A 14,829-nucleotide genomic window follows, 5' to 3' on the forward strand; every position below is an offset into this window, starting at 1 on the left:
TGTTTTTTTTTTAATAATTACTGTACAATTATCACAAGTACACGATTTTATATTTTTTTCAATTCCTCGACATTGTCATTTAGTTTTTTCATTACTTCTATATATTATAAATTGTATATAAAAATATTCAAAGTTCAGAATTTCACAATATAATCCAATTAGCTATATATACTTATAAGATTTAAACATTTTATAAACAAAAGGATTATTATAAGTTTTTATCATTTTATAAATAAAAATATTCAGTAATAGATTATTATAATAATTTTTAATTGAATATTTAGTCAAATATTTCCATGTAAATTTTTTACTAATTTAAATATTATATTGTAATCATGCTATTTAGTTCAAAAGCAATAGCGGCAATAAATAAATAATATATAGTTAAAATACTTTAATTTAATTTTATTAAATTGATTTTTTGACAACTAAATATAGTTCAAATGCAACCCTAATTTATTGTAATAGCTCAAGTTACAGTGCAGTGGCGTTGAGGCGGAAGTATCCTCCAAATGTCAACTAGCTGACAGAGTTCTTTTCGTTCTAAAGTTTTTAAACGAAAGTTGTATTTTCTTGTGCTGTACACGTTTCGTGTCGAAAAAAAAGGACTTAAAAGTAAGTTTATTGGAAAAAATTTACAGCTAACGTGAACACAACTAACAGTGCATAATATTTAAATGTTTTTAATTTACCTACGTGCAAGATGTTGCAGATTTTAAAAGATAAAGTTATTTGCATTGCTCGAAGTTAAGCAGCAGTTTGTGATCATTCAGCTGATATGTTATTGTGTTCACGAAAGCTTTTGCGTTATACGCAATTAGTGTCGGATTGAAAAGTTTTATTAAACAATTGTTCGATATTTGCTTGTAGAATGCGTTACGTGGCTGCATACTTGTTGGCTGTTCTTGGCGGTGCCGAAAACCCCAAAAATGCCGATATCGAGAAGATCCTCAGCTCGGTCGGTATTGAAGTTGATTCCGAACGCCTCAGCAAGGTTGTCGGTGAATTGAATGGCAAGTCCATCGAAGAACTGATTGCCCAGGGTCGCGAGAAACTCTCGTCCATGCCTGCTGGTGGTGCCGCTGCTGCTGTAGCTGCTCCAGCTGCCGCTGAGGCTAGTGGTGACAAGAAGGAAGCCAAGAAAGAGGAGAAGAAGGAAGAATCCGAATCTGAGGATGACGATATGGGCTTCGGTCTCTTCGAATAAGCTACCAATTCTTTGTAACGGGGTCCACTAGCAAACGCTGGTACAACAAAAAAACGTGCACAAACTTCTGGGTGAGTCAAAGATAAATTTAGATATTTGATTATTACTGTGATGAATAAAACTTTCACCATCTTTCGACTGATAATAAACGTTGATGTCATATAAGTTTTTAACTGATTAAATGTAATACTAAATACTTTGTTTAAATTTTCTAATGTGTAAATAATTGCTAATTGAGTTCTTATCTTATATTTACAGGTTACTGCTCAAGTTTCAGTCAACAACGTCAGCATGGGAGGGTTTAAATTGAATGCCAATATCCTTGGATATTTATATATATAATATATTTTCCAAGGATATTTGCAAACTGACATAACCTATTACAACATAGTTGAATTTTATTTCTATGAAATAAAAGAAAGTAAAGTTTTACACGTTTAAATTGCAACTTTTATTTTAAAAATTTGGGTGCAGGTGTTAGGGTCTTTCACAGCATTGGAGAGTGGGAAAAAGTGTTGTATGTTTAAATGTGATTTTTACAGCAGGGTGGCGTATCTCCGCAGTTACTATTGCTATTTGTCAACAAATATGGCTGCATCATGAAACAGTTGGAAAAGGATGCCGCTCTTTGTAAACAATATATGAGCTTTTATTGACTTGACTCCAGCGAAGCCAATAATTCTGTTATTTTAGGTGAGTAAAAAGTAAATTACACAGATTTGCATAAATAGTAGAATTTGAAAAATATAATTTCGCTTTGTTAATTTTGTGATGAATAAAACTTTCACCATCTTTCGACTGAGAAAAAACGTTGATGTCATATAAGTTTTTAACTGATTTAATTAAAAATAAAAAAAAATTTTAGTATTTATAAAATTTACTAATTTTAATTTTCTCAATTTGTTTTAGGTGGGACTGCTATTCAACAGGGTCAATGTGTCAATACCGCAACATCTTTATGTATTTACTATTTCTTTCAGATATTTTAGTTTTTATAAATTATAAATTTCAATATAAATAAAAGAATTAAACAAGTTTTACACTAAAATAACGATTTTATTTACGTTAGTTAAACGAATTAACTTGATATTGTATACACTAACTTGTTTGTGTTTTGAATGATTTCTATTTGGCATTTGGATTATGTTCATCATATTGATCTTCAAATAAATAATCTTCCGCCTCCAACAACCGTCGTTGTTTAGGTGTAAGCACTGTGGCAGCTGCTGCTTCCAACGCCGCTTGTTCAGCACGTTCATCCGTCCACTCAGATGCGCGATCATGTCGTTTACGCTCTGGCGTATTTTTACGCTCACGTCTTTTGGCCAGAAACTTTTCGAAACTTGCCGACTTCTCCGATGCCTCAGCAAGCCGTTGTTTAATTTGCTCAAGCGTTTCAGCGGTATTAACTACCTGATTTGTGCTAACAGTGGCACTATCTTTTCGTGCGTGCTGCTCCCAAGCCTGTTGAGATTTACGCATTTTCGTCAATATTTTTGACATGATATGCCGATGATCCAACCCAAGTACATCATGTCGCATTTCAGGAAATTGTTCCTCGTTATCATGCTCATTGAGACTTGTCTCTTCTATATCATTTTTGCCATAAAACTCACGTTGCATCAGGTTAGCCACTAAATTGTGTTTCAAAGGCACTTGTTCACCTGCAGTTTGTGCACTTGCATCGGTTGGTTCTTCCGTGTCCGCACCAAAATCCATAGTCCGTAACAGCTCCTCCACTTGTGCAATATTTGACAATTTTTTCTCACGTGCAAATTTAATGCGTGGAACTTCACTCATCAACATTAATTGCGAGAGTTCATGTCGTAGACGACCACTGCAACGCTGCAATTCCGTTTCGAGTAGTGCATCAGCTAATGGCACGCCACTTCCCAACCAATACACGTTTATATATGCGAAATCTGGTGAGATCTTTACACGTGTCACTTGCAAACCACGTCCTAATATAGACTCCGAGGCTTCGCCAGTTGCCAAGAGGTCGGTGATGTGTTTCATAAATAATTTATTCAGTACCACCATACGACGTGTTGTATTTTTGCCACCACCACTGCCAGTGGATTTGGTAATATGCGCACTGTTAAACATCTCAGCATTGTGGTGTCTAGTTGAATTGGAAGTATTTGCATCATTACTGGGGTACCAACGCTTTTTGCTGCCAGATATACGTTGTCCAACAAGTTTACTGATTACTTTACTCTGAAACTTGATGTTATCGGCTTTTGCATAAGCAATGGCTCCACTTGTGGTTGAAATATGGGAACAACTTTTGGTGCTCCATTCTATGTGTAGTAAATGCTGATTGCAGCGAGGCACATTTCGTAACATTGCAGTAGCAGCACAGCAGAAGCTCGCAGGAATTTTTTTTAGAATATTATATCTACTATATATTTAATTTCTTTGCCGAAGTATTGCTAGAAATCAGTGTAATACATCAGCTGTTGATTTGTTTACAATTTTAAGGGTGGAAATTAAGTTAATGGGGTAACAGGGTTGCAATGTAACTATATCTTTTCATTTTTGTTAGAAATATTTTAATTTAAAATAAACATAGTAATATAAAAATTATTTAATTAACTCTTTTGGATATTAAAAAAAAAAACACAAAGAGAAAATACAATAAATAATTTTTATAGTATCAATTTCTGAAAAAAAAAAATTAATTTAATACTCACGTATATTCACAAATATTAATATTTAACTTATTGCGCGCTTCATCAAACGTTTTCATTATTGCATTTGATTTTATTATACACATTTTATTTTGTTTACACTTCTAAATATTAAAATATCTCACAATTGTAAGTATTTTAAAATATTTTTTACAATAGCGTGTCTATTTATAAATAAATTACAGTATATATATACATATATATTTTAATAAGTTTCAGCCCGTAGTCGGAATACAACTACAGCTTTTCAGAATGCACTTATTTCAAAAAAATTATACACTTACTGCTATTTAACACGCTCTACTCTGAATATATATTTTTTATTTTTGTTAATGTTTTTTTTATTTATATTATTAATAATATGTGAAGCAAACTAATTGTCAAAAATATAGAAATGTTTTTTTTTTAACTAAATCTCAAATTAGAAAAAAATATGTAAAAATTGTTTTTTTGTTAACTAAATCTCAAATTAAAACAAAAAAAAAAAAAATATTTCTACACTTAATAGCGTGAAATTTCGAAAACATATCAGTTATCCGAATTTTGTTAATACTGGCGTATGAGTATATTAAATTATGCAATTTAATTTTTTATCATATTTTCATATCAACTTTTTTTACCGAAAATTTAAAATTTTCACACAAAAAATTTTGTTTTTTAAATTTTTCTTAGCATTTCTTTACAGTTAAAAGAATTTTTTTAATTGTTAATAACTCGACAAATTATATTTTTATTTTAACTTACTAAAACTAATTATTTTTATAAACTATAAGTTTTTGGTCATAAGAAAGCAACTATCATCGAGGTATATGTAGTTGAAAAATATGCCAAATTTTCATTTTTTATTTGCATACTTTTAGGCTATTTCACAAGCGAAAAAGATATAAATAATATTTTCAACATAAATTAGAAATGCACTGTCTGTGTGTTGTACTGATTGGCTTATGATTATAAGACATAAATTAATAACTATTTATTAAAGCATATTTGATGACTAAGAAGTTTTGTTTTTAATTAATTTTAACGCAAAACACTGTATACGCTATATAAAAACTCAGTTCAGTGTTAACACTTTATATGGCAATATGATTGAGAAATGAAAAGACTGCGTAATATAAAAAAATATAAAATAAAAAACTGAATTGAAAAAATAAGAAATAATGTTTATGTAATAAATGCTTTAAATGTTTAACATTGTTATATTTTTTCTATGTTTTCTATGTTTTTTTTTTTTTTTGTCAACTAAATCTAAAGTACCACATTTAATATATAACCTTATTTCTAATACTGTAACACGCTAAATTTAATGCTTTCGTTAGCGTTATACAATGAAAAATAATACTACTTATCGTTTGGAGTATTTAAAACTTACTTATAATGATTGTTAGCTTATTTAAAAATACACATAAAAGCACATGAAAGTCGTATTGTAGTCATGTATTAAGCAAAGTGAAATTTTGAAAAATTCAAAAGTTTATAGCTTTCGAAAACGATTTTAGAGTTTACATATTTATCGAAAACATTAATAAAATGTGAATTTTGAAATTACTAGAATTTGGTACCGTTTTCCTTGAAAGCAACAACAATTTGCGATAATTTTAAGGTTATGTGAATTTTTGCAACGGTAATTTTCGAAAATACAGAGTCGACTCGTTTAATTTATTTCTTTCATGTTTTCTAGAAATCTTAACGCAGCTGCATTGTGTTTTTTGTTTATAGATTTTCTCACAGACCTTTTTACTTTTCATTTTTTTATGTAAATATGTTATATACATTTGTATTTGTAAATATAAGTGTACATGCTTAATATAGGAAACCCATGGAACTGAAGCATATGATAGCTAACCGTTATGAAGCGTTCATGTGCTAATGGAAGCTAGTGGATTTTTCGCAGATATTTTAATTTTTGTGTTATGTATTTAGTTGAAAAACGTATTTCTTTTCTAATATTTTTTTCACCAATTTATTGTGAGGTCTGATTGCATGCATTATAACGAGAACTGTTTAAAAACTTTTTAAATAATTTATTTTTTTTTATAAAATTTGGTTTTTTTTTCTTTACACTAACACATCGAACGCTTCGTCAACAGTGTTTTAGTTGAAGCTTATAACTATTAACTTAACTCTATAGACAACTAGCATTAAATAGTAAGGAATTAAAAATGCAATCGTTTAACTTTTGTGCATTAAAATTATAAAATTATTGCTAAATATAAATATTTACAGCACGAAAAAATAGTTTTATTGACAATGACTGATTATATTGAAAACAAAAATAATATTTAAAAAAATATATTTCAAAAATAAGAAAAAAATAAAACAATTAACAAAATAATTAAAATAATAATGCATATTTGGCATTTTGTTTAGAATATAAAATGTCAGTGAATTAAAAATTAAACGAATTTTGTAAATATTACAAAAAAATAGAAATATTACGCAAGCGCAATGCTTTATTTATTTTTTAAGTCAGATTTTAACGTAAAATATTTGCAGCTGCCTTTTTTTCATCAAACATGTTTCAAAAAATATAAAAACAAATATTTACGATGGTGCAAAAATATTAAAGTTTTGGCAACTTCTTGCGCGCAGCACAGCAGTAATGAATATTTAACGAATATATGAAATGTTGTGCTATGAATGTAGCAAACTAAAATTATACTTTGTACAACTTAACTTTTTTATGTATTTAATTTATATGCATATAATATAATTACTTAAGTAAATTGGCGTTTGCGGTATATTTTACTTGCTTACACATACATCTATAGCTAATAAGAGTATTGTTATGTATATTTTTTATATATTCACTGTACGGCGCTTAGGTGTGTACGTGTAGTTGTTTGTTTGTTTGTTGTATAATCTCACTCGTAACCGTTGAGAGCTTTTGAAATGCTTACTGCTGAACTTTATAAGTTTAACATGTGCCGCTATACTATTCAACTTCGTTGCTGTACGAATTAAATGTGCGCCTTGCCACCAACACTGGCACCGCTCACCAGCTGGTGAGCCGGAAAGCCACTACTCGGACTTTCGGCACGCTTCATTTGTGATAACGCTTGCGCCATAGTTGCTGCCGCAGTTGCAGTCATTAAGCCGCCACTGCCGGCGCCAACGCTACTCACAGCCGATGAGGCGCCACGTCCACGCTTCCGGCGTGGCAATATACCCTTGCGCGCCATGTAGAAGCGTATTGTCGATACTGGTATGTTGAACATGTTGCTGACCGTTTGAAAGGTTTGTCCCTTGGAAACGCACTTGGCTGCCTGTGCCAATGATGCTTCGGAGCGGCGTACACGTTTCAGCGAACCGGCCATTTCGCCGGCATTTGCAGCGCCGCTATTCGCCTGTGCCGCTAGCATGCTGAGCAGGGATGCATTAGCCGAGCTGTCGTGTTCGGTGTCCGCGCTGGCGCAGTAGCTGCTATCCTCATCATGCGCCGCCACGTAGTTGTGATCATCTTCGATGGTGGAGTCTAGATGCGCACCAGCAGCGGTAGCGGCAGCCGCTTGTGTCGCTTTCAAATTATTGGCAGCCATTTTTTGCTGCACTCTATATTTATTGAGCTCTTCATAGGCCTGATTGGAATTGGAGTCATCGCCCGAATCGTCATCCTCGCTGTTGGCATTTGAATTTGTCGTGGCGCTAGCGGCGGCCATGGCTGCAGCAGCGTTGGCCACATGCGCCAATGTTGCTTGCGGCATACGTTGCTGTTGTTGTTGTTGTTGCTGCTGTGCCTGCAGTTGTAGCTGTTGCTGATGTAGCAGTTGTTGTTGGTGTTCAAGGTGATTTTGTTGCATGGCGTTATGCGACATAGTGCCGTTGCTTTGCTGTTGTTGTTGTTGAAGCATTTGCTGTTGCTGCAGCTGTTCCATTTGCTGATCTTGTTCCATGTCCTGTTGTACAGGCTCTTTTTTAATCATAAATGTGGGTTGTTGCTGATACTTTTGTTGCTGTTGCTGCTGCTGTTGTTGTTGCAGTTCTTGTGCCATCATAGCCGCTGACATGCCACCACCAGCATGCAACTGTTGTAGCGCGCTGGCCGCTGTTGCTGTCGTTGTTGTTGTCGAATTGGTAGCGGTATCCGTGTCCGTCTCAATGCCATCAGCCTGTTGTTGTTGCGTCGCTGCAGCAGCGGCCGCAGCCGCTTTATTCGTAAGCGCCTTCAACTGATTCAAATTCAATGCGGCATCCGAACCATACAGACCGCGTATACGCAACTGTTCGGCACAACGCAATAGTTGCGGTAAACCGGCTTGTGTGACATTCACCTCACCTTTGTACATAAAGTCGACCAGCGCCTGTATCTCCCACAACTTGATCTCACTGGGCAATATGATAACTGGGTGTTTACATGGATTCTCAGCCAAAATACTATCAAAATAGGATGAACATGCCGCCAAAACGAGCCGATGGCAATGCACTTGATGCCCCTCACAGGCCAAGGTGACATCAACAAAACGCTGACCGGCCAACAGTTGTGGAAACGCGGCGCCAATACTACCCAAATGGCTGTTCCAGCGCACACAAAACTCCTGACGCTGCGACGCGTTCATTGTGGCCGTGCCGTTGGTAGGCAAACCGTGCTTGCAGATTCAGGTACAGGCTTTCGTTAGCTTGAGGTGAAATAATGCTGTTGCCGTGTGATATTAATGGTCCCACGTAAAATTTGTCGTTTATATATTCGTAGTAAACCACTTTTCACTTAGAAGTTTCGAATTTTCGGTTGTAGGGAAGTGCAAACTCTTAACGGAGTCTTACGGAAGCGCTAATATTTCTATGCGTCGTCGTAATACTAAAAAGAGAAAACACAGTAGATATTTATAACAGCAGTACAAATATATTTATTTATATAACTTAATACAATTTAATTTATTTATAATATTTTTTTATATTAATAATAGTTTAACATGCGTTTCACTACTTCCGGCGGTGAGCTGTTTATATCCGTTTAGAAATTATATCAGCCTTGGCAATCCAATCTTGACTACACAGCTGCAGCTGCCAATTAACCATAAACTCAATGCTCAAGACCACAATTCTTCCGAGCAGCTCCAACACGCATTTCTTATGATTAGACTGTGTTTGTAGGCTCAATGTGTTATTTAATTTCATACTTCATAAATGAACATGCACTTATCGTTTATAGATAAAAAATACTTTATATAACAAAATATTTGGAGATGGGATGTTGTTGCTTTTACACAGACCAACAAATATGTTTTTAAGGCTAATTATTATCCTTCGGCTAATGTTTTTATTATAAATATGATATTAGAAATTGATTAAGTTCCATTTAAAAATACATATGTACATAACCTCAAGCATATTTATTAAACGGTTGTGTGTTTAATTTAATTTTGTATTAATTTGTTAATTTTCTTTGAAAAAATACCATTTATTATGTCAGATTTATTATATTGAAAACTTTCATTCATTTTTTAATTATACGCTGAGCATTTTCCTACAACCGCCAAATGTTGATTTAACATCACATAATTCTCACACATACACTAATGCACAATAAAATGCGAGCACACCAAGGACAAAGAAGCATCCAAAATTTGAGCCTCTGAAAGTTCACTATATTTAACACAAAACACATATAGAGTACACCAACACTAAAACGGTTAATAAAATATTTAATAAACTTATTTTTCTGTTAAAATCCATTTTAATAAACTTATTTTTTGTTAAAACCCAATTAACACACACCTTATTAAATGAAAATTTCATATTTTGCACATATACTTAAGACAAAAACTTGCTGCAACAAATTTATGGAAAAATCCGTACGCGAGTAGCGAATTCCTTTTTTGCATTTAACAGAAAAGGCCAAAAGACAAAGAAATACTGAAATTGAAAAAGTAATAAAATAAAAGTAGCAGCAGCAACAAACAACTACATACGCGTCGAAGTTTAACAACAGTGACAGCGACGGCTGCAGCAACAACTCTACAGCGCAAAGGCAACAATAATTATATCAACAAAAACAACAATGACAACTACAATGACTAAAGTGTAGCACAAACATTTTGGAACACTGTACTTTAGTATTTCTTTAACAGACAAAAACACAAAAACAAAAAGAAATTAATACTTTAAGGAAAAAATAAAAAGGAAAGCATGCAGGCAAACCGCCACAGCCTGTCTGTTAAGCAGCTACCAACCAGAGAACAGGCGCGGCGCACACATGTGGCATGGAACAAGCGAGACATTGCTGACGAGCTGAGAGCCACCAAAGAACATTAACAAATAAAATTTGTAAAAAAAAAACAAGAAACAAATATATATTATGTACATGCAGCAGGACTGGCGCGACCGGGTAAAACAAATCGAAGAGCGTCCAGCGTAGTGAGAGCGCGCGCATATGTATTATGTTTAATGTTCAAAGGAAGAGAGCGCGCGGCAAAATGTTTACTGGTGGTTAAACAACACTGCATGCGTAGCGACGAAGGCATTAATAAAACTACAATATGGCGCACAAAGAAAAAAATATATTATTTTATACAACCGTACAGGCAAGCCACTTAAATTTATACGTTAAATATGTATCTGTTAGCTGCTGCATGTGCATTTATGCAGCAGGAGTTAACAAAGAAAGAGATAGCAAGTAAATTGACTTGAGAAAAAATTTAAATAAATATGTTTTTGCAGCATTTCTTGCGCTCCGGAAAGGCAATCGGAGAGAAGTTATTAAAGAAAAGACAACAACAACGTGAAGACTGTCAACAACCACAAAAAATCGACGCCAAGTCGCAGTAGCGACAGCAACTATAAAAATAATTATGTATTTTTGCGTAGCTACAAATGTGCATAAATATATACCATGGTTAGTATGTGTGTATGTGTATGTAATCGAAGAAAGTACAGAAATCAATATTTTTTTTAAATTAATAGCAGTAAGATGTTTACGTATATGTATATGTTGACAGACAGCCAAAATTAAATAAAAAACTATAATTTTTAAACCCGCAAATGGTCGCTGTTGTTGTTGGGAACATTACAGAAGCTGTATCAAAAACCTACTTCTGAGATTTTATTACAAAGTTCATCTATCCTTGGGCCCAAGCTTCATGCCAAGCCATCCGATATCCCATCCCATCCCATCCCATCATACCGATCGTACAAAGATCGCGTATTCCATTCATTGGTCAACGGTCTCCTGATAGCTTTTCTGCCTGGTAAACTTTCAACGAGAACTCTTTGATTTTTAATCTATGCCAAAATCGCCGTGTAAATCATATCTCCGATCATGATCCATGAGTATTTAGCAAGCTTATCATCAAACAAATTTAGCCTGGACACCGGAAGTGGTGAATCTGCTGTATATAACCTTTAAAATTAAACACAACTTAAAAAACTAACCTCACTTTTGAAATACATGAATGTTATTTAGAAAAGTGGTAAACAGTTAAGAGAGAAAATTAAAATTAAACTAGATACAAGTTACAGAGAGCACACTCCGCCCACCGCCTTACGCTACAGTTTTACAACATCGCTGTTAACTAAAATAACAGCTATTCCAACATACATACATACATATGCATCTTTTTTAATACGATATGTTGGCGCAAAATTTATAATGAAAACGGTTAAATGTCCGTGATAGATTTATATGTATACAAATGTTAACAAAACCAGAATTTCACATACATACATAAATATATACACACACACATTTAGGTTATAAGCAAGAAAGGATGAAGTATCTAGTGGATGAAATGTACCGAAACAGGAAACAAAAATAAACGCAATAAGAAATGGCTTTTCAACAAAAATAAACAAATGCGATTACTCAGAGAGCGCCAAACCTCAAGTCATTGGTGAGCACAATAAAGAGAGAGAACTTATAAATAAACAAAAGTTTTTATAACCATTATGCTATTAGGTTGAGGGTTAGAAGATAGAGCAGGTAATTGTAAAAATTTATATTTAAAAAATTATGTTTTTAAAAAAATATATTTTTAAAAATTAAAAATATTTATTTTCAATTAGCAAAACCTTACAAGGTAGTTTACTAAAATTTTTTTCATTATTTTTCTTTATTAAAATTTATATTTAATTTATTTTTAATTTAAAAAAAAACATCCGAATAAATATTCTGCTAACAAATTAAATATTTATTTATATTTCTAACTTGCAATTTTATTTATTTATTTACTTAGAATAAACAAAATATGTATGCCAGCACTTTATGTTTAACCCTAATGCATGCCACCAAACTTGGTAACCTTGTCAAGGATTTAAACAAAAATATTGCAAACACCAATAGAATGAGCGCGCCACATACGAGTATAGAAAACTAGAGGGATGATAATAACTTTTAATATAATAAAAAAAAATAAAAAAAACATGTTTGAAGCATTAATTTCATGGCTATAAGGCGTTCATAATATTTTTACAGCAACAAAAAACGTCAATATGTGGAATGTGTGTGGAAAGCTAGATATATTTACACTTTTTGCAATATAAAATCAAAGAACACATGAACTAATGACTACAGGAGGTTGGAGGTGTGATGCAGGGTAAGGCATGTATATGCAGTGCAACATTAACTTTTGCTGTGCCACGCAGAAGGGAAAGAATTTGTTAAATACCAAGGCGAAGACGATGGAGAATAAATATGTTGCAAAAAACCGTCGACGAGTGGATAAGTGAATAAATTAACGTTTATACAGACATATAGATACATATTTTTATTTGTGTTGATGTATATGCAGTCAACTTTTATGTTTGGAAGTCTTTTGAAGTATTGAATATTGCCTGTTGGGGACCACGATTTTTTAACATTCAAGACATACTAAAATCATGTCACATTGCTAGCAAAATGAAACGACGGCGCGTATCCGTTGCGGGAAATGGAGTTTTAACGTTTCTAAAATTAGCAACAATATGAGTGAGGGGCTTTTGGTTTGACTTGTATATTTGCAGAAATGAACTTATCTGTGTATATAAGGCATAATTACAATTTACTAAAATAAAAACCACAACTAACTAGTTTGTCTTAAGCTACATAGTAAATACCAAAAAACAAATAGCGCCGACTCCTCTCCAACTCCGTGAGTTCCTGCCGTTGTTATGCACAATCACTTTTTTGATAAGTTTTTTGTAACTAATTTATTCCACAAAATAAATAATAATATACCTAGTATACCTTTCATTTAAATTTAAAAATTATCCGTAAATTTATACAAAAAAATTGCATATTTCACTACAATTGAGCGTCACAAATCGCAGGCACGCTTCACATATGAAAAGTATATAGTAAAACTAGTAGGAGCAATAACCATCAATAAGGTAAGGGACAGGAAAAATTTAAAAAACAAGCTATGCATAATAAAAATAGCACGACAATACAAGACAACGCTGTTAAAGCGGAGTTGTGTGGAAAAAACATATAAAATTAATACAATGAATACAGCAAATACTAGCAAAGGAGCAGATTCACTGTACATGCTGCATGTGGAACCAATAACAAGCAAACGAAAGATTCATAGCCAAGTGCAAGGCACGGCAGGAGGCGTTATATGTACATACATACATGCAAAGAGCAAGTAAATCTGTGTTGGGCAAAATATACCAATGGCAGCAAGTAAAACCAGCGAAACACAAAATTAAAGCAATATTTGTAAGATAGATTCATCATAAGATCATTTTGCAAAAAAATTTTAAAATGAAATGAGATAAATGCAACAAAGCATAGTTGCTCATGCTTGCAGAAATTAGTTATACACAATTATATCTTTGTTTAAATGCATATACATATAGTATCGAGTATAAACTATTTTTGGTGTAACTATGCGTTAAGAGACGCCAGCACATTTTGTTATAAACTATTTTCAGTAATTTTATAATTTTCAAACTCACCTTAATTCATCGATATAGCCGCGTCCTTTTTATAGCCATTAATATTTGCACATTAAAAATTACGCGAATACATACACAACTATGGTATGAACACAAAAAGCTTTTGTTAAATTAAATTTACAATTTTCGCTGTAACTATGCTATATACTGCAATTACTAATTTATTGATTTTTCACATTCACTAAGGCGATGCGACGCTCTTCGCTTTGGCACACACTAAATACATTTAAATTTTTATTCACGAATTTATTGCGTCCCTCTGCCACTGTACACTTTATTTGCCTCTTTTTTTTGCACAATTACAATTGTTTACATGCCTTGTTTGTTCGCTATTGTGACTGCATGAGATTTGAGTTTGTCCGCACGCGCGGGTTCACTTGCTTACACAGAGTTGAATTTTGTGGGCTCGTTTTGATAAGAAATTACAGTTCACAATCTATTAAAATTGACTGCATAATATAAATTAATCGCAAAGTTTAGAAAAAGATCTATGGTGAATGGAATTTAATGGAAAAATATGCTGATTGCGTTGTGAGTTATTTAAAAAGTCTTTACAAATATCTAGAAACCTTTTAATTCTACAGCTAAAAACACTGTTGCTTAAAATTTTCAGTGTTGGCTGATTACTAAACAGCAGCCAACTTCAATATGCATTAAAAAATTATACACTTTGAAAACCGGTACTTCAAAAATGTATTATATATTGAGATTTTAAAAAATCTGAGAAATAACTTAAAAGAAAAAACCATTATGCGTAAATAATCGATTAAAAACTCCATAAACTAGGAAAACATGTCCAAAATCGGTATGGTTTTGGACACTTTAAATGCATTAAGAGCAGTGGATGTATTATTGCTTCTTCTTCATCTTATAAATCAATTAAAACTACTACTTTTTCAAAATACAAATATTTATAACTGCAAAGAACACTGAATAAAATATAATTTTCTATACAAATAATTTTATATTTTTATATCTTAAGAAAACATCTTAAATTCCTCTTTTTCGCTGCAAGCAAAAATCGAACAGTTCTGGTTGTGAATTCACCATTGTACAAGTGCA

At 32.8% G+C, this 14,829-nt stretch overlaps 3 protein-coding genes and 2 non-coding genes across 6 annotated transcripts; 3 read left to right on the forward strand and 2 right to left on the reverse strand.

Annotated features, from left to right (window-relative positions):
- The first annotated feature begins 476 nt into the window (after positions 1–476).
- On the forward strand, positions 477–1,649 carry LOC105208543 (60S acidic ribosomal protein P2). The gene is made up of 3 exons (XM_011178443.3): positions 477–615; positions 871–1,278; positions 1,466–1,649. Exon 2 carries the CDS (start codon positions 872–874, stop codon positions 1,205–1,207), a length of 336 nt encoding a protein of 111 aa, XP_011176745.1. The 5' UTR covers positions 477–615; position 871; the 3' UTR covers positions 1,208–1,278; positions 1,466–1,649.
- LOC105208544 (uncharacterized) lies at positions 1,087–3,690 on the reverse strand. Its single transcript, XM_011178444.3, has one exon. The coding sequence runs from the start codon at positions 3,551–3,553 to the stop codon at positions 2,333–2,335; it is 1,221 nt and encodes a 406-aa protein (XP_011176746.2). The 5' UTR covers positions 3,554–3,690; the 3' UTR covers positions 1,087–2,332.
- LOC114803585 (small nucleolar RNA Me28S-Am982) lies at positions 1,311–1,392 on the forward strand. Its single transcript, XR_003752065.2, has one exon. It is a non-coding gene; the product is annotated as a small nucleolar RNA Me28S-Am982 (small nucleolar RNA).
- LOC114803584 (small nucleolar RNA Me28S-Am982) lies at positions 1,971–2,050 on the forward strand. Its single transcript, XR_003752064.1, has one exon. It is a non-coding gene; the product is annotated as a small nucleolar RNA Me28S-Am982 (small nucleolar RNA).
- A 2,848-nt stretch (positions 3,691–6,538) lies between the features above and the next one.
- LOC105208542 (protein bric-a-brac 1) lies at positions 6,539–14,340 on the reverse strand. Of its 2 annotated transcripts, XM_054232633.1 has the most exons (3): positions 9,807–10,378; positions 9,613–9,750; positions 6,539–8,692 (listed from the first exon to the last, which is right to left on the reverse strand). In XM_054232633.1, exon 3 carries the CDS (start codon positions 8,451–8,453, stop codon positions 6,858–6,860), a length of 1,596 nt encoding a protein of 531 aa, XP_054088608.1. In that variant the 5' UTR covers positions 8,454–8,692; positions 9,613–9,750; positions 9,807–10,378; the 3' UTR covers positions 6,539–6,857. The 2 variants fall into 2 exon arrangements, with proteins under 2 accessions (XP_054088608.1, XP_011176743.1); XM_011178441.3 differs by lacking the exons at positions 9,613–9,750; positions 9,807–10,378 and adding an exon at positions 13,768–14,340.
- Positions 14,341–14,829: the final 489 nt, after the last annotated feature.

Source organism: Zeugodacus cucurbitae, chromosome 5 (assembly GCF_028554725.1).
Source record: "Zeugodacus cucurbitae isolate PBARC_wt_2022May chromosome 5, idZeuCucr1.2, whole genome shotgun sequence".
NCBI classification, from domain to species: domain Eukaryota; kingdom Metazoa; phylum Arthropoda; class Insecta; order Diptera; family Tephritidae; genus Zeugodacus; species Zeugodacus cucurbitae.

Coding starts and splice junctions, on each gene's coding strand:
- LOC105208544 (XM_011178444.3), bottom strand. CDS start 3,553: ATGTTACGAAATGTGCCTCGCTGCAATCAGCATTTACTACACATAGAA.
- LOC105208543 (XM_011178443.3), top strand. CDS start 872: ATGCGTTACGTGGCTGCATACTTGTTGGCTGTTCTTGGCGGTGCCGAA.
- LOC105208542 (XM_011178441.3), bottom strand. CDS start 8,453: ATGAACGCGTCGCAGCGTCAGGAGTTTTGTGTGCGCTGGAACAGCCAT.